This window comes from Amphibalanus amphitrite, unplaced genomic scaffold (genome assembly GCF_019059575.1).
Source record: "Amphibalanus amphitrite isolate SeventyFive unplaced genomic scaffold, NRLGWU_Aamphi_draft 000585F_arrow, whole genome shotgun sequence".
Classification (NCBI taxonomy): domain Eukaryota; kingdom Metazoa; phylum Arthropoda; class Thecostraca; order Balanomorpha; family Balanidae; genus Amphibalanus; species Amphibalanus amphitrite.
The window spans coordinates 401568-419759 of record NW_024882079.1 but is presented as its reverse complement, the minus strand read 5'-3'; the positions used below and the strand labels follow the sequence as shown (position 1 = coordinate 419759).

The window sequence follows — 18192 nt, the reverse complement described above, 5'->3', positions numbered from 1 at the left end:
GGGAGACACTCGATATCCTTGTCTTTGGTGCCGGTAGCCGCACCGCCGTAACTGCAAGAAGGCAGTGGCAGGCGAGGGGACGGATCAGTGACTACCGCCTTTGAATAGGAGCACTATTGACATAACCATTAACCAATCTGAGAGGCACGCAGGTTTCGAAAAAATTATCGATTGTTTCAAATCAATGGAGTAGTACGTTTCTTTGCTTGATAAGGCCGGAAGTCGCTTTTGAGCGATGTAGCAAACTGGCTATAAAACGTGGCGCAATGTAATATGGATCATATAGCAGACCGCCAAGTGGCACACGTCATTTCAGCATAGAACCTGGCTCGACCGAGCCCGACTCGCAGACCGATATGCATTGGTGTCCGCGTTCCGCGTACGTCCTCTCTGCTGCTCAGTGTGTGTATGTGTATAAAACAGGCGTCATCTATCTCTCTGTCTCTGTATTTATTCACACGTACGCACTTAGAGTGAGACACGTCATCGACCGAGACAGGGGCCGGGGGCCGGCGTCACAGGCCGAGTTCCCATCCAGCCGGTACGCTCATGGCTTCGTCACGGAAGCATCACAATCGCTCTGAGAAATCAGCACTACTATCGGCCAATTTCGGCGACCAGCATTTCCGATCGTTTCCGCCAACAGCGGGCCATAAACCTACCGCTTCCGGCAGACAGTGCGTCACATAGCTTACGCAGTGCTCTTAAACTCCCATTTACTACCTCAGCTAACGGTTATTTAAACTCTGCAAAGACACAAACACGAGCACACACAGCCGCGCACAAGGCGCAGCAAACAACGCGAACGGCTCCAACATCACATAACGCCGACATCGGATGATCGGGAACGGTGCGAGGAATAATACCAGGTGTCGGTAACGATGACTCACGGCCACGCACGGACTGAAATCGTGCACAGCGGTAGAACAGTGGGGGAGTTGCACATAGAATCAGTGACGGTGGATCTACAGGGCGTAGGGCCTGAAGAGGTCGCCGTGCGGCCTGACCCGCGGTCGGCACAGGTCAACTGGCGAGGTCACCGGCCGACGGACGGCCGGGGCGGGGGCGGGGGCGGGGGCGGGGGCGGGGGCGGGGACGGGGGCGGCCGGCAGCGGCACCGGCTGCAGCGGCGTCACCACACCGGCACACTGCAGCTGGTACATGTACGACTGCATCACGTGGCTCAGGTAGTGCATCTGGCTCTCGCTCTGCTGGCGTTTCTCCTTCATGCGCCGGTTCTGGAACCAGACCTTGACGGTGGCCTCTGCCAGTCCGAGCCGCTGGCTGAGCTGGCGGCGCTGCGGCGTGCTCAGGTACCGGTTGGCGGCGTACTCTGTCTCCAGGGCGGCCATTTGACCGGCCGAGAACACGGTGCGGGCCGGCCGGCGCGCCGCCGAGCCGCCGCCGCCGCCGCCGGCCGCCGAGCCCGAGTCGCTGCCGCTGCCCGAGTCGTCGCCGGAGAGTCGCCGGGTGGCGGCAGACGGCTCGGCAGAGTTCGAGGCGGCCGGAGACACTGGCGGGGGAGACGGCGAGCCGTTGACGGGCACCCGGGGCTCTGCAGATAAGAGAGAGCCAGGTTAAGTCAGGTCGGGATGTGGAGGATGTAAAAGTTTCGCCCGCCAGACAGCTCTTTATACGCTACGGTGTTTTTTATATAGATTTTTCCATTCATAGAATTCAGAACAGCTTACGCCGTCCGATCAAACGAATACGAGACTGCACAGACTCAAAGCACAGGTCTAGCCGTCAGGCTGTTTGGCTTCACATACACAAATATCATCTCCCTACATTTTGATTTATGGCGAAACGAATATTGATTTAAGCTTCCATGCAGGTACTCATGAATTATTGCCGTATCACGCACACAAATCAGCACGTCCTATCAACTGAGCGTGTTTCAATAAACACTCTGCCCACTCTCTCTCTGCTACTTACCGTCAGAGTTGACGCTGTCACACATGGCCTCCATCGACTGGAGCAGCTCCTTACTGCAGAACATGGACTCTTCGGGCGGACCGCGCAGGCGACAACAGACCGCTCGCTTCGAGACTTCCACAGATAATGATCCGATGAGGGCCGCTCGGCGCCTGCCCGAGAGCCCCAACTCCAACAGCCAATGAGAGCGCGGCGCGATCACCGCCGACCAATCAGCGGGCGAGCAGACCGGGAGGCCGCGGACCGGCGGAGACGGGAGGATTATGATTTAGTAATCGAGGTGGAACACGGGGAGGGGATTACAGGTCTACCGGCGGGCGGCGGCACCGGCTTTGGTGGTTATGGCGGCAGAGCAAAGCGCCACCACCCCACGGCCCAAGCTCTGTGCCCGTCTTAGCCAGGATCAGGATCTGTAGGTGACCGAAACGATCGAATAAACCACAATCACCAAGTTAGGTAATTAAAGGGACCATCCCACCTTAACATTAGTTTTGAGTTGAGATAGCCAAGTTTGCGGCCAGGCTCAGAAACCACCATTTATCCTGGTCGCAACCCCCGCAGCTTTATGGTGTTCAAGAAATTTCTTCCCTTTACTTGCAGGGTGGGACCAGCTTAGTCCCTATCTCTTAACCCGCGCACCGACGGGGGTCTGCGCCAACTTAGTACCGACGGGGGGGGGGGGGGGGCGGATGACCGCCCCCCCCCTGAGATCTCGAGAACGAAGCAAGATAGCGACAAGCGGTAAACGGCATCGGATACGCACGGTCAAGATCTACAATTTTTACTAAGGTCATTTTCAGGTCAGGTCAAAGATGACGTCACAGGGGTCGAAAAAGTCAAAATGGCGGCGCTAAATATGGAGAGTTTTTCTCGAATAACTTTCGAATTAGTCAAGATAGGAACAAACTAAGGGCATCATCGTGATCCTCTCGTCAATCCGCATCGAATGATATATATGTTGACCTCGAAAGGTCAAGGTCAAAGGTTGACCTCAGGTCACGTGACCTCGAGGTCATCATGTATATCATTCGATGCGTCTTGACGAGCTGAACACAATGAGACCATCCACGCGTCTGTATCTTGTTCCTGTACGGAGTTATTGGCCAAAAACCTTTGGTGACCTTTGATGACGTCACATGACCTCACAGCTGCCCAACAGCAAAACAGACCTCAAGGTAGTGAAGGTTGATCGTATATGAAGTCATGTATGGTATATGGGGCCATTCCGACCCGTTTTAGTGGTAAAAACAGGGAGTTGATTTTTCCCCCATTGACTTATAATGGGGAGGTCGCGAAATTGACCTGACCTTAGGTCACCGATATCAAAATTCCGAGATATACAAGTTGTAGCTACTAATGACCTAATAACATCCTGCGACTTTCAAAGGCCTCCGACATCTACTGTAGGTCTGGCACGGTGACAAAGTTGCAAAAAAGTGACTTGAGGTTGGGTCATTCAAAGTGACCTGGTGACCTGACCTTGAAAGGTAGGAGGTTCAAACTTGCACACCATGTGTAAAATTGATAAGGGAATAGTCATACCAAATTTCGCGGCGCTACGCGCCGCGGTTTTCCCGCTATTCACGAAAAACCTCAGGGGGGGGCGGATATCCGCCCCCCCCCCCGTCGGTGCGCGGGTTAACCATTAGCGGTTTGTTGATGACGTCAGCAGTCATTTCAACGCCCGCCATTCCTTGAACCCGAGTTTTGCTGACCTTGGGCTCCCTTTTTTATCAACGTGAATTCGTCGTCGGCGCTGAGAAAGCCTATTGCTTTTCATTTTAATTTGAATATTAGAAGATACCCACCACTGGAACTTGGACTGATATTATACCAAGGCCGAAGATGATCAAGCTGCCTGCTATATCTGGAGCTTGGTGTTCAACTTCAACATGGAATGAAAAACAAAATATCAAAGCAAACTGGATATGGTACTGCAAGTTTAAGTCCAAAGAAATTTGAAGAGCTGACAATTGACATTAATTCTTTTCCCGCAAGGTTTCCATAGGAGATCACACCATGAAGAAACATTTTTGATGTTAACAGTTGAAAGGGGATTGATCTTCCAGTTTTGACGAAAGACGCTGCTGACTGTCTTTGGAAAAGGATGTCGGCATGAGGTGCAATTGTGCTTGTGAAGTGGTTATAACTGGTCTTTTCACAGTGTTAAATTAAATGTGCCATTGCAGCCAAGTGTGTTATCATGTAAGGTAAAATCAAAACTACAATGTTGGTTTTACGAGCATTGAGAAGGCTGGTAGGTAACACCTGCCTGTGCTTGTAAATCATGCTGCCAAAGTATTCTAAATTAATTTTATCATACACTTTTGTTGTCCAGAATGGTTGCACTATTGTTTGGTATCATATTATTCCATGTACATATGGTAGTGTTAAGTCCGACCAACATGTTACCAGATTTGAAGCTGTTACGTTACCTAAGTACCTACCTGTTTTTTTACTGGCGTGGTGAATGTCACCTGGATTTTGTTTTGAGGTGCAGACCTAGTAACTCTGACTACATGGGTGTGGCATTCAAACTTTGTGTCTATCGTAGACTGTATTTCTTCACCCTTCAGACATCTCAACCCGCACACCGACCCGTCCTCTCTCTCTCCCGCCCTGCTCTCCACTGCCCGCCCGTCTCTCATTGTCCAGCCGGGCCGCCCGATATACGGGCCGGCGTGTCCCTGCTGCCGCGCACATGTGTGGCACATGGGCCTCCATTTATGACCACTTATGACCCGACGCCGACCCTACGCGACAAGGCTAGAATGAATACAAACTATGTGAACAAACAAGAGAGACACATTCCCCCTGTTCCTAAAGAACACATCTAACTACAATTTAACTAATGGGGGATGGGAGCGCCGAAGAGTTGCGGCGCACGCCTGCAGCGCAAACCCCTTCTTAGCACGTCACTATAGCTATCGATATTGTCTACACTTTCCGCTGGCGCTCTACCTTCGTTCACACGGTCGTTTGACAATCCCTCAGTTTCTGTTTTTACAACTTTCACTGTATGGATCCGCTCCTCTGTTCCGGCACTGCCATCCGCCTCAGCTGCTTCTCGAGGGACCGGCTCGGTCTGCTCGGTCGGCGCGACAGCTGGGGTCAGCTCTGACGGCTCCACCGCCGCCGGCGCCTCAATGGCCAGCTGTCCAGGCACATGGGCGGTCGGAAACGGACAGGCGATCTCCTCTTCCTGCTCATCATCCGTCGAAGCAGCCATTGCGTCGTCACCGTTGTTGGCAAGACGATGACGAATGTTCCGCACGTGCCATGGGACTCCATCCACTTCAATCGTCTGAGCGGATACGACTTTGGTGACAGTGCCCTCCTTTGACACGGCGGTGCACCGATCGCCCCGTTTTCGGACCCACACCGCATCACCGGGCTGATACACACCAGGCTGGCCGGCCGTCTGAGGAGGAGCAGCTGTGTTTCCCTGTGACTGCACGCTGTCACGGAGGCGCGGAAGGAGAGACGACTGAGCGGGCCGAGACTTGTATTGCAACTGTGGTTCTGATTCTGATTGGGGTTCGCCAGTGCCTGTGCGTTATATGCAGGGTGGTTGCACAATGAAGGACCGGTCCGCCGACCCGCCGGGTCGGTGGACGGTGCCGACACGTGGGGAAAGTGACGGCTATTTCTATGTAACAAAGCTTGCACGTGTACTCTCTTTATCATGATATGGAAGAAGGGAATCGGTCCCACATTATCTTCCCTCCCCCAGGGAAGCGCAGGGAACCGAAGCGATCATAACAAAGAGAGGAAACGTTTAGCTGACGGAGAAAGAAATTTCCATATGAGCGTATCACCAAATGGTATGAACAGATAAGTAAGTTTCGTGACAATTACACCTACTACCGGGCGATCCCTCCGCACTCTTGGCGGGGACCGTCCCTGGGCATCTCCATGGCCCTCGGCATCTCTGGCCGAATATCAATACAATATAATTTCAGTGAATTGACCACGATTAACGTATTTGAATGTTCATACCTTTGAGGACAGGCTCTTCTTTACGTTTACTAGTGTCAAAATGACACGGCAAAGTGCAGGCAAAATTTAAACGCACTTGCAATTTCTCCGTGAATTTTGGGGTGAGCAACCACAATGAAGCGCAACAAACGACAGAACACTGACGAAAACGGATAATGAAACAGTACGGTTTTTGAAACACATCGAAGTTAAAACAAATTTCACAGCACAATTTCACTGTCACTTTTTGACGAAAATACAGCAAAAGTTCATAATGGGTGAATATTCTTGATTTTGGGTGTCAATTTGTCTTGAATTTAGCGTTGATATTTTTTTTCTTCTCTTCTCTCCTCCGATCTTGAGTCCTTCAGCGAGGTGGTGTCCATCACTCGATGACGGTGAGTGGGACGGCGCTGGCTGACGAGCCGTGCGCTGTCGGCGGGCTCCGTAGTAGTCCAGGGCAGCTGATGACGTTGCCGCAGGGCAGATGGTATTGCCGGGCAGAGCTACTCACTGGAGACGGTGATGTCGGACGATGACGAGTCCAGGATGGTCAGCTCCCTAGTCGATGACGTGACGTAGGGGCGATACACCGTCACAGAGCACGGACTAACCAGACTGCGATGTCAGTGCAGATGTAGAGGCTGGGGTCCGTGGTGAGGGGCACAAGTCCCCTCGACCGCCGCTGCCACCATTGTCACGGAGGCGCGGAAGGAGAGACGACTGAGCGGGCCGAGACTTGTATTGCAACTGTGGTTCTGATTCTGATTGGGGTTCGCCAGTGCCTGTGCGTTATATGCAGGGTGGTTGCACAATGAAGGACCGGTCCGCCGACCCGCCGGGTCGGTGGACGGTGCCGACACGTGGGGAAAGTGACGGCTATTTCTATGTAACAAAGCTTGCACGTGTACTCTCTTTATCATGATATGGAAGAAGGGAATCGGTCCCACAACGCACAAGTCTCTGCCAGCCTGACGGTAGGCACCATGTATCGGGGCCGTGGTAATATCACGCCCGTCCTTGGGCGTGACATTATATCGGTGCACGGCTTCTGGTACGGTGCATCCCTGACGGGCGGCCATCACTTTGATGGTGCGGTGGTGGCGCTCGATGATGCCATTCCCACCAGGTTCATAGGCCGCGCGATACCTCAGCTCGACGTCCCACCGCACCGCGAACGCCTTCAGCTCGCGACCCTTGAATTCGGTCGCATTATCCATTAGAAGCTCGGCCGGTGCTCCTCGCTCCAAAAACAGAGCCTCGAGTTGTCTGACGATCTCGCTCCCGTCAGAGCGGCGGATCTCACGCCACATGGCGTATCGCGACGGCCCACAGTCAATCACGGTGAGATAGTGTTTTCCGCGGAAATGGGTTACGTCCATTGCCAGCCGCTCCCAGTTGCGCTCGACCGCCAAGGCACCATGCTTCCAGCGCGACGGGGCTGGGTCGATCGACGCACACACCTGGCACGATCTAACGATCTGACGAACGGCCGACTTCGTCACGCTCTTTCCCAGCTCTCGGCGCGCATACCACCACGTCCGCCGCACTCCCTGGTGTCCCACACTTTCATGCACCGCCATTATGTCCTCAGGTCGAGCTGTCCTGACGGCTGCCACCACACCTGTCGCCTGCTCGCTTCCGGTTCTGATCCACTCTTTTGGTACTCTCGTGAGTTCGTCTGCACGGTTGGCAGCCGACGGCACGAGCTCCACTGTCACGACGAGGTCGTACTCGCTGGAGAGCTGCTTGAAAACGGCCACCCGCCGCCGAACCAGCATTTCCGACTGTGCCTTCGTTCTCAGTCGGGCACGGCCTGTCAGAGCGTCGGTCAGCCAGCGCTGAACAGTGACAGAGTCTGTGCGGAGGATCACACGCTTGAATCCCCACGCCACCGCCATATTCATACCGTTCAGCGCGGCATCCAGCTCCGATAGGTTTATGTGCATGTCTGAGTCACTGTCAGATCGGAGCCACGCGGCGTCTTCGATAACCTCACCCGTGGTGGGGTCACTTAGCACTACGCCGCGGGCGATGGAGCTGGCATCAGTCCACACCGTCACCGAGTCTCCTGAGACGCACCACTGTCCTCGTGCCGGGTCGCACTCTGCCAGCCGCCGGGCCACATCACTGACTTGTTTGCGCAGGTCATCGTCGGTGATCGGTGAGTCCCAATCTTTGGTGACCTTGTTCGCCGCCCTTTTCAGCCAGGCGGCGGCCGGCCGCAGCCACCCGGCGACGGGCACGTGTGATGTTAGCTGACCCGCCCAGGCGAAGATTGACCGCCTGGTCAGCACCCCGGGTGGCTCAGCTGGTGTCACGCCGTCCCGAGACCATCTCAGTGTGCCGTCACCGCCAGACTGCCGTCTCACTCGGAGCCCCAGCATCCGGGCTCCGGCCTCATCCGCTACCCGTTCCGGTGGCTTACACGAGAGCCCGTATGCGGCAAAATGTTCGGCCACCCGCTCAGCAGAGATGAGCGTCTCGTTGACGAGCAGGTCGTCAGCGTACGGGAGCACTGCTTTTGCGATCTCTGGACTTTGATCCAAAACTTCCCGCACTACCGCTCGCATGATGCCGCTTGCAACGCTGAGACCAAATCCGACCCTTGTCAGACAATGTCGCTGGCCGTCCACGATTACCGTCTGAAACGGCCACAGCTCCTGGGCCACGTGCAGCTGCAGAAACGCCTTCTTCAGGTCGATGACGGCCACATCGTCGCCGTGTTGCCGCCACTTGCGGAACTGGTCGCGGCACACATCAGCTTCAGCCGTATGAGCCACCAGGTGCTCATTCAGTTCACGGTAGTCGAGCACCGGCCTGACCTTGTCCTTGGCTTCCTGGGTGACCGCCATGAGCGGAATTAGGCCACGCACCGGCCCGTGTTCCTGCTCATTGTACGGTTGCAGCCACCCTTCCTCAATCCAGAGCCGTAACTCTGCGTCGAACCGCTCCTGCGACTCTGCCGGCACGCGATATTGCGGCACAGTATTCTTGAGTTGTTTTGGCTCCTTTCCGTCGGCCCACTTCCACCAAACTGTCCACTTTCCGTCGCTGAACTTAGCCACAAAATCAGCCGTCTCGATTTGTCTGTCCACTGGACCACGCCCCTCAGACACCGCTGCCGACATACCGCTCGATTCTGCCTTTACACCGGCGCACCCCGAACGCTCCCCCGTCACCACTTTACCACCAAAACGCACCTCTCCACCACTAACAAACACACCACCCAGCGCCTCTAATCCGGTCATGCCCAACAGCACGTCAACACCCAACAACCTTTCCGCCACTACCACAGCACGGACCACCGCCCGCCGGCCTTGTGCCTCCAGCAGCACCTCTGCACTCCCGCAGCATCGCACGACACTCCCATTCACCGCGGTCAAGTTTGTCTCACATCGATCCCATTTATCGACACAACCCGCGAACACCACGGCCTCCTCGCAGCCCGTGTCCACCAGCGCGTGACACGGTCGCCCGTCGAGCAGCATCTGGATTACCGGCGCTCTGCTGCCGGCTCGGTGGACGGCGGAGGAGGTGCTGGCGCTGATGCAGCTCCCCCGCCGCAGCCGTTTGGGCACATCCGGGCGATATGACCTGGGCCACCACATATCCAGCATCTGATCGGAGCCGGCCGGCGACTTGACCTTGAAATGTCACGTGATGGCCCACTCGCCGCCGCCGCCCCCGCCGCCGCCGCTGCCGCCGCCGGTGGCGCTGCCGTGACTGCTGTCCTGGACAGTACGGCTCTCGCTCGGTCCAGGACGTACTCGAGAGTGAACTCGTCTCCGAGCCCGTCCCGAACCGCAGCTTGCGCAGCCTCCGGCAGCCCATTGACGAAGGTGATGGCGATAGCTCTCTCCGGCAGACCTCCCATCAACTCAGCGAGCTGCTGCAGCGCCGCTAAGTACACATCCGCCGTCTCTCCGGGATGAAGGCGACGCCGAGCCATTTCCGCCTGCGCGGTGAACGGGTCCATGGCGAAAGCCCTCAGCAGCTTAGCCTTCACGCTGGGCAGGTGATGACGAGTCGCTGCGGGCATTCGGGACCACACCGCGAAAGCACCGCCGCGCAGGCGAGTCGGCAACACAGCCATCAAGGACACTGATCGCAGCTCGCACAGGAGAGCAGCCTGCTCCAGCCACTCCACTACGTTTCCAGTTCCGTCGAACTCCGGAATAGTCCTGGCGTCGAACGCCGGAGTCACCTCCATCACCGCTCTTCCCGCGGCGTCACTGGTCTCCTCCTCGACACTCGGCATGTTCTCACCACTTGTCAGAAAAATGCCGAAATAGCTTGTGGCATTCAAACTTTGTGTCTATCGTAGACTGTATTTCTTCACCCTTCAGACATCTCAACCCGCACACCGACCCGTCCTCTCTCTCTCCCGCCCTGCTCTCCACTGCCCGCCCGTCTCTCATTGTCCAGCCGGGCCGCCCGATATACGGGCCGGCGTGTCCCTGCTGCCGCGCACATGTGTGGCACATGGGCCTCCATTTATGACCACTTATGACCCGACGCCGACCCTACGCGACAAGGCTAGAATGAATACAAACTATGTGAACAAACAAGAGAGACACAATGGGTTTGAAGCTATTATCTATTCTGTTTTTACTGGCCTGGTGAATGGCGACTGATGTTGTCCGTGGATGGCACTGAAACAAATTTTGAGTGTCAACTGCCATGTACAGTGTTTTAATACAATGCTGAGGGCTGAAAGTTGTCTTGTTTAGAGTGGTGAAAGTTCAGGATATGCCAGCCACCATGGTGGGTCAGAGTTAATGTGTTGCAGTCAGTTCGGCTTCGGCAAGCACACGGATGGGCAGACGCATCAAGACCTGCTCTGCCATACTTTCAGCCAATTTTACCTAGGCAAGTCTTTTCTTTTTTTCTGCCAAAAGCTATGACATTGTGAATTTCAGTGCTGTGGCCTGTGTGTAGCTTTCAGGAAAGCAATTCTAAATAAAGCTCTGATAAAGTGCATGAAATCAGCAATGCAGCCCTCTATTACATTTTCTACAACATCTTACTTGTTCCTTGCATGGAGAGAAAAATGCAATGTTATGAATTTGTTTATTCACATAATTTGACAAGCATGCAGTTACCTGCTACTATCACTGCACAAAACAGAGCAGAAAACATCAGTTGATCAAACACAAGACACAACAGAAGTTTACAACATAGGCCTGCCGAACCTGCTTCCTCCCACCACAGTTGATGCCATTTCCTAGCCTGGCTTGATGTGAGCACTGAATAGCTGCTTTGTCTAATTACAGCTCACTACCATTCAACTTAAACTACTCTCTTTAAAGTAAGAGTGAGAGCGTTCAGTGTTCATAGCAGCTCGACAGACGACAGACAACAAACATCTTGACAAACCAACCAGTATTTCATTTGGCTAATGAATTATGTGCCTGTTGTATCATGGCCAAACTACTTTAACAGCAATAATCCCTGTTTCATCTTGATCTTGCTTTTAATTCCATTTGAACTCAGATCTTGAAACAATCATCTGAAGTGATATCAGATACTGGCTTCTGTTTCTCTTGAAAGCAAGTTAAAACAACAATGATAAACTAAGGCAGGAAATGTGAGTTGTGGCAGTAGATTTTTGATTCAACATATGTCAACCTTATATTGCTTGAGACCTCTGTGACAGACTTTTTGATAGTTTGGATTCTTGGCTTGATTTAGCAGATCAGCTGTGAACCTTGACTTTGAAATCACATAAATGTCATGGTACCCGAACGAATCCTCGCATGACATTTCTTCGTCCGCATTTCTTCGTCTACAAATCTACGTCTGTCAAGACAGCCTCAGATTCAGATTCACTTTCAGAATCACATTCGGACCCCCTTAGATTTTCATAAAAACTGGTCCATGGGTACAGTTTTGGACGCTGATTCCAATGCTGAAGTCTGTTTTTCGCCACATATTATACTTTGGCCCCTAGAGGCATTCAAAGTTTTTTTGGGAAGAAGGGGGACCCCCTTAGATTTTCATAAAAACTGGTCCATGTGTACAGTTTTGGACGCTGATTCTAACGGTGAAGTCTGTTTTTCGCCACATATTATACTTTGGCCCCTAGAGGCATTCAAAGTTTTTTGGGGAAGGGGGACCCCCTTAGATTTTCATAAAAACTGGTCCATGGGTAAAGTTTTGGACGCTGATTCCAATGGTGAAGTCTGTTTTTCGCCACATATTATACTTTGGCCCCTAGAGGCATTCAAAGTTTTTTTGGGGCGAAGGGGGACCCCCTTAGATTTTCATAAAAACTGGTCCATGTGTACAGTTTTGGACGCTGATTCCAACGGTGAAGTCTGTTTTTCGCCACATATTATACTTTGGCCCCTAGAGGCATTCAAAGTTTTTTGGGGGAAGGGGGACCCCCTTAGATTTTCATAAAAACTGGTCCATGGGTACAGTTTTGGACGCTGATTCCAATGGTGAAGTCTGTTTTTCGCCACATATTATACTTTGGCCCCTAGAGGCATTCAAAGTTTTTTTTTGGGCGAATGGGGACCCCCTTAGATTTTCATAAAAACTGGTCCATGGGTACAGTATTGGACGCTGATTCCAATGGTGAAGTCTGTTTTTCGCCACATATTATACTTTGGCCCCTAGAGGCATTCAAAGTTTTTTTTGGGCGAAGGGGGACCCCCTTAGATTTTCATAAAAACTGGTCCATGGGTACAGTGTTGGACGCTGATTCCAATGGTGAAGTCTGTTTTTCGCCACATATTATACTTTGGCCCCTAGAGGCATTCAAAGTTTTTTTTTGGGAAGGGGGACCCCCTTAGATTTTCATAAAAACTTGTCCATGTGTACAGTTTTGGACGCTGATTCCCATGGTGAAGTCTGTTTTTCGCCACATATTATACTCTGCCCCTAGAGGCATTCAGATTCACTTTCAGAATCACATTCGGACCCCCTTAGATTTTCATAAAAAACTGGTCCATGGGTACAGTTTTGGACGCTGATTCCAATGGTGAAGTCTGTTTTTCGCCACACATTATACTTTGGCCCCTAGAGGCATTCAAAGTTTTTTTGGGGCGAGGGGGGACCCCCTTAGATTTTCATAAAAACTGGTCCATGTGTACAGTTTTGGACGCTGATTCCAACGGTGAAGTCTGTTTTTCGCCACATATTATACTTTGGCCCCTAGAGGCATTCAAAGTTTTTTGGGGGAAGGGGGACCCCCTTCGATTTTCATAAAAACTGGTCCATGGGTACAGTTTTGAACGCTGATTCCAATGGTGAAGTCTGTTTTTCGCCACATATTATACTTTGGCCCCTAGAGGCATTCAAAGTTTTTTTGGGGCGAAGGGGGACCCCCTTAGATTTTCATAAAAACTGGTCCATGTGTACAGTTTTGGACGCTGATTCCAACGGTGAAGTCTGTTTTTCGCCACATATTATACTTTGCCCCTAGAGGCATTCAGATTCACTTTCAGAATCACATTTGAATGCCTCTAGGGGCCAAAGTATAATATGTGGCGAAAAACAGACTTCACCGTTGGAATCAGCGTCAAAAACTGTACACATGGACCAGTTTTTATGAAAATCTAAGGGGGTCCCCCTTCGCCCCAAAAAAAAACTTTGAATGCCTCTAGGGGCCAAAGTATAATATGTGGCGAAAAACAGACTTCACCATTGAAATCAGCGTCCAAAACTGTACACATGGACCAGTTTTTATGAAAATCTAAGGGGGTCCCCCTTCGCCCAAAAGAAACTTTGAATGCCTCTAGGGGCCAAAGTATAATATGTGGCGAAAAACAGACTTCACCATTGGAATCAGCGTCCAAAACTGTACCCATGGACCAGTTTTTATGAAAATCTAAGGGGGTCCCCCTTCCCCAAAAAAACTTTGAATGCCTCTAGGGGCCAAAGTATAATATGTGGCGAAAAACAGACTTCACCGTTGGAATCAGCGTCCAAAACTGTACCCATGGACCAGTTTTAATGAAAATCTAAGGGGGTCCCCCTTCGCCCAAAAAAAACTTTGAATGCCTCTAGGGGCCAAAGTATAATATGTGGCGAAAAACAGACTTCACCATTGGAATCAGCGTCCAAAACTGTACCCATGGACCAGTTTTAATGAAAATCAAAGGGGGTCCCCCTTCCCCCCAAAAATTTGAATGCCTCTAGGGGCCAAAGTATAATATGTGGCGAAAAACAGACGACCATTGGAATCAGCGTCCAAAACTGTACCCATGGACCAGTTTTTATGAAAATCTAAGGGGGTCCCCCTTCCCCCAAAAAACTTTGAATGCCTCTAGGGGCCAAAGTATAATATGTGGCGAAAAACAGACTTCACCGTTGGAATCAGCGTCCAAAACTGTACCCATGGACCAGTTTTAATGAAAATCTAAGGGGGTCCCCCTTCGCCCAAAAAAAACTTTGAATGCCTCTAGGGGCCAAAGTATAATATGTGGCGAAAAACAGACTTCACCATTGGAATCAGCGTCCAAAACTGTACCCATGGACCAGTTTTTATGAAAACCTAAGGGGGTCCGAATGTGATTCTGAAAGTGAATCTGAATGCCTCTAGGGGCAAAGTATAATATGTGGCGAAAAACAGACTTCACCATGGGAATCAGCGTCCAAAACTGTACACATGAACCAGTTTTTATGAAAATCTAAGGGGGTCCCCCTTCCCCAAAAAAACTTTGAATGCCTCTAGGGGCCAAAGTATAATATGTGGCGAAAAACAGACTTCACCATTGGAATCAGCGTCCAAAACTGTACCCATGGACGAGTTTTTATGAAAATCTAAGGGGGTCCCCCTTCGCCCAAAAAAAACTTTGAATGCCTCTAGGGGCCAAAGTATAATATGTGGCGAAAAACAGACTTCACCATTGGAATCAGCGTCCAAAACTGTACCCATGGACCAGTTTTTATGAAAATCTAAGGGGGTCCCCCTTCCCCCAAAAAACTTTGAATGCCTCTAGGGGCCAAAGTACAATATGTGGCGAAAAACAGACTTCACCGTTGGAATCAGCGTCCAAAACTGTACACATGGACCAGTTTTTATGAAAATCTAAGGGGGTCCCCCTTCGCCCAAAAAAAACTTTGAATGCCTCTAGGGGCCAAAGTATAATATGTGGCGAAAAACAAACTTCACCATTGGAATCAGCGTCCAAAACTGTACCCATGGACCAGTTTTTATGAAAATCTAAGGGGGTCCTCCTTCGCCCAAAAAAAACTTTGAATGCCTCTAGGGGCCAAAGTATAATATGTGGCGAAAAACAGACTTCACCATTGGAATCAGCGTCCAAAACTGTACCCATGGACCAGTTTTAATGAAAATCAAAGGGGGTCCCCCTTCCCCAAAAAACTTTGAATGCCTCTAGGGGCCAAAGTATAATATGTGGCGAAAAACAGACTTCACCATTGGAATCAGCGTCCAAAACTGTACCCATGGACCAGTTTTTATGAAAATCTAAGGGGGTCCCCCTTCCCCCAAAAAACTTTGAATGCCTCTAGGGGCCAAAGTATAATATGTGGCGAAAAACAGACTTCACCGTTGGAATCAGCGTCCAAAACTGTACCCATGGACCAGTTTTAATGAAAATCTAAGGTGGTCCCCCTTCGCCCAAAAAAAAAACTTTGAATGCCTCTAGGGGCCAAAGTATAATATGTGGCGAAAAACAGACTTCACCATTGGAATCAGCGTCCAAAACTGTACCCATGGACCAGTTTTTATGAAAATCTAAGGGGGTCCGAATGTGATTCTGAAAGTGAATCTGAATGCCTCTAGGGGCAAAGTATAATATGTGGCGAAAAACAGACTTCACCATGGGAATCAGCGTCCAAAACTTTACCCATGGACCAGTTTTTATGAAAATCTAAGGGGGTCCCCCTTCCCCAAAAAACTTTGAATGCCTCTAGGGGCCAAAGTATAATATGTGGCGAAAAACTGACTTCACCATTGGAATCAGCGTCCAAAACTGTACCCATGGACCAGTTTTTATGAAAATCTAAGGGGGTCCCCCTTCGCCCAAAAAAAACTTTGAATGCCTCTAGGGGCCAAAGTATAATATGTGGCGAAAAACAGACTTCACCATTGGAATCAGCGTCCAAAACTGTACCCATGGACCAGTTTTTATGAAAATCTAAGGGGGTCCCCCTTCCCCCAAAAAACTTTGAATGCCTCTAGGGGCCAAAGTACAATATGTGGCGAAAAACAGACTTCACCGTTGGAATCAGCGTCCAAAACTGTACACATGGACCAGTTTTTATGAAAATCTAAGGGGGTCCCCCTTCGCCCAAAAAAAACTTTGAATGCCTCTAGGGGTTAAAGTATAATATGTGGAGAAAAACAGACTTCACCATTGGAATCAGCGTCCAAAACTGTACCCATGGACCAGTTTTTATGAAAATCTAAGGGGGTCCTCCTTCGCCCAAAAAAAACTTTGAATGCCTCTAGGGGCCAAAGTATAATATGTGGCGAAAAACAGACTTCACCATTGGAATCAGCGTCCAAAACTGTACCCATGGACCAGTTTTAATGAAAATCAAAGGGGGTCCCCCTTCCCCAAAAAACTTTGAATGCCTCTAGGGGCCAAAGTATAATATGTGGCGAAAAACAGACTTCACCATTGGAATCAGCGTCCAAAACTGTACCCATGGACCAGTTTTTATGAAAATCTAAGGGGGTCCCCCTTCCCCCAAAAAACTTTGAATGCCTCTAGGGGCCAAAGTATAATATGTGGCGAAAAACAGACTTCACCGTTGGAATCAGCGTCCAAAACTGTACCCATGGACCAGTTTTAATGAAAATCTAAGGTGGTCCCCCTTCGCCCAAAAAAAAACTTTGAATGCCTCTAGGGGCCAAAGTATAATATGTGGCGAAAAACAGACTTCACCATTGGAATCAGCGTCCAAAACTGTACCCATGGACCAGTTTTTATGAAAATCTAAGGGGGTCCGAATGTGATTCTGAAAGTGAATCTGAATGCCTCTAGGGGCAAAGTATAATATGTGGCGAAAAACAGACTTCACCATGGGAATCAGCGTCCAAAACTGTACACATGGACCAGTTTTTATGAAAATCTAAGGGGGTCCCCCTTCCCCAAAAAACTTTGAATGCCTCTAGGGGCCAAAGTATAATATGTGGCGAAAAACTGACTTCACCATTGGAATCAGCGTCCAAAACTGTACCCATGGACCAGTTTTTATGAAAATCTAAGGGGGTCCCCCTTCGCCCAAAAAAAACTTTGAATGCCTCTAGGGGCCAAAGTATAATATGTGGCGAAAAACAGACTTCACCATTGGAATCAGCGTCCAAAACTGTACCCATGGCCCAGTTTTTATGAAAATCTAAGGGGTCCCCCTTCCCCCAAAAAAACTTTGAATGACTCTAGGGGCCAAAGTATAATATGTGGCGAAAAACAGACTTCACTGTTGGAATCAGCGTCCAAAACTGTACACATGGACCAGTTTTTATGAAAATCTAAGGGGGTCCCCCTTCGCCCCAAAAAAACTTTGAATGCCTCTAGGGGCCAAAGTATAATATGTGTCGAAAAACAGACTTCACCATTGGAATCAGCGTCCAAAACTGTACCCATGGACCAGTTTTTATGAAAATCTAAGGGGGTCCCCCTTCGCCCAAAAAAAACTTTGAATGCCTCTAGGGGCCAAAGTATAATATGTGGCGAAAAACAGACTTCACCATTGGAATCAGCGTCCAAAACTGTACCCATGGACCAGTTTTTATGAAAATCGAAGGGGGTCCCCCTTCCCCCAAAAAACTTTGATTTTCTCTAGGGGCCAAAGTATAATATGTGGCGAAAAACGGACTTCACCGTTGGAATCAGCGTCCAAAACTGTACACATGGACCAGTTTTTATGAAAATCTAAGGGGGTCCCCCTTCGCCCCAAAAAAACTTTGAATGCCTCTAGGGGCCAAAGTATAATATGTGGCGAAAAACAGACTTCACCATTGGAATCAGCGTCCAAAACTGTACCCATGGACCAGTTTTTATGAAAATCTAAGGGGGTCCGAATGTGATTCTGAAAGTGAATCTGAATCTGAGGCTGTCTTGACAGACGTTACAAATCTTCGTCGGTGCATTTATTTGTCCATCAATGCTTACTCTTGCATATATTTGCGTTGAAGAAGAAATGCGAGCCGATTTTCATATACCCTGATGCGAGACAAAGTAATGCGATACGAATAAATGCCCTGACGAAGATTTGCAGACGAAGAATTGCGATACGAAAAATGCCATAAGAAGAATTGTCCTGGAAAGTGGAATCCTTTGTTGGCCATCATAT

The 18192-nt window shown here is 50.3% G+C and overlaps 2 protein-coding genes across 2 annotated transcripts; both read right to left on the bottom strand.

The window, feature by feature from the left end:
• Positions 1–432: 432 nt before the first annotated feature.
• LOC122394341 (homeobox even-skipped homolog protein 2-like) lies at positions 433–2173 on the bottom strand. The gene is made up of 2 exons (XM_043391173.1): positions 1936–2173; positions 433–1555 (listed from the first exon to the last, which is right to left on the bottom strand). The coding sequence occupies exons 1-2, from the start codon at positions 1997–1999 to the stop codon at positions 966–968; spliced, it is 654 nt and encodes a 217-aa protein (XP_043247108.1). The 5' UTR covers positions 2000–2173; the 3' UTR covers positions 433–965.
• Positions 2174–6419: 4246 nt separating this feature from the next.
• Positions 6420–8768, bottom strand: LOC122394325. The gene is made up of 2 exons (XM_043391109.1): positions 6871–8768; positions 6420–6474 (listed from the first exon to the last, which is right to left on the bottom strand). The coding sequence occupies exons 1-2, from the start codon at positions 8766–8768 to the stop codon at positions 6420–6422; spliced, it is 1953 nt and encodes a 650-aa protein (XP_043247044.1).
• Between the last annotated feature and the right edge of the window lie 9424 nt (positions 8769–18192).